This window comes from Numida meleagris, unplaced genomic scaffold (assembly GCF_002078875.1).
Source record: "Numida meleagris isolate 19003 breed g44 Domestic line unplaced genomic scaffold, NumMel1.0 unplaced_Scaffold452, whole genome shotgun sequence".
Lineage (NCBI taxonomy): Eukaryota > Metazoa > Chordata > Aves > Galliformes > Numididae > Numida > Numida meleagris.
Window position 1 is genome coordinate 6,160 of NW_018364668.1, and position 1,036 is coordinate 7,195.

The 1,036-nt window shown below is 65.7% G+C and overlaps 1 protein-coding gene across 1 annotated transcript in view; it reads left to right on the top strand.

Moving 5' to 3' along the window:
- Window positions 1-333, top strand: part of LOC110391675 (vegetative cell wall protein gp1-like) — a gene marked incomplete at its 5' end in the record, with an annotated part of 6,486 nt that extends 6,153 nt beyond the window's left edge. The window contains one exon of the mRNA XM_021383628.1: window positions 186-333. Within this exon, the coding sequence (XP_021239303.1) occupies window positions 186-333 (148 nt within the window). The remainder of the gene's footprint in view (window positions 1-185) is intronic.
- Window positions 334-1,036: the final 703 nt, after the last annotated feature.

Consider the following 1,036-nt stretch of genomic DNA (forward strand, 5'->3'; position numbering starts at 1 on the left):
GGGGAACGGGGGGTAATGGGGACACTGGGGAATAATGGGGGCACTGGGAGACAGTGGGGACATCGAGGACAGTGTGGGGCAATGGGGACGGGGAGCATCACGGGAACCATTGGAGACAATGGGGCTGGGAGACACAAGGAGGAGCAGGCGCTGACCACCCCCCCACCCCCCCCATGTCCCTGCAGCGATGGGGACAAGGGACAAATGGCGCAGGGCATCCCGGGCTCGCTGCAGGACAAGGGCTCGGTGCAGAAGTTCGTCCCCTACCTCATTGCCGGCATCCAGCACGGCTGCCAGGACCTTGGCGCGCGCAGCCTGACCGCCCTGCGGTGAGACGGGGGGACAGCGGGGGCACTGGGGAACATGGGGACAATGGGGACACTGGGGACCTTGGGGACCAGCGGGACAGTGGGGACCAGGGAGACCTAGGGGACAATGGGGACAGCAGGGATAATGAGGTGGGGACCGTTGGGTGGTGGGGACCGTTGGGTTGCGGGGAATGTTGGGTGGCGGGGACCTTTGGGTGGTGGAGACCTTTGGGTGGTGGGGACCCTTGGGTGGTGGAGACCTTTGGGTGGTGGGGACCCTTGGGTGGTGGGTACCATGAGGGATGATGGAGACCTCTGGGATAGTGGGGACCGTTGGGTGTTGGGGACCCTTGGGTGTTGGGGACCATTGGGGTGGCGGGGACCCTTGGGTGGTGGGGACCATTGGGTGGTGGGGACCGTTGGGTTGCGGGGAATATTGGGTGGCGGGGACCTTTGGGTGGCGGGGACCATTGGGTGGTGGTGGCGACCTTTGGGTGGTGGGGACCACTGGGGTGGGGGGACCATTGGGTAGCGGGGACCATTGGGTGGTGGGGACCGTTGGGTTGCGGGGAATATTGGGTGGCAGGGACCGTTGGGTAGCAACCATTGGGTGGTGGGGACCTTTGGGTGGTGGGGACCTTTGGGTGGCAGGGACCGTTGGGTGGCAGGGACCGTTGGGGTGGCAGGGACCATTGGGGTGGCAGGGACCCTTGGGTGGCAGGGACCAT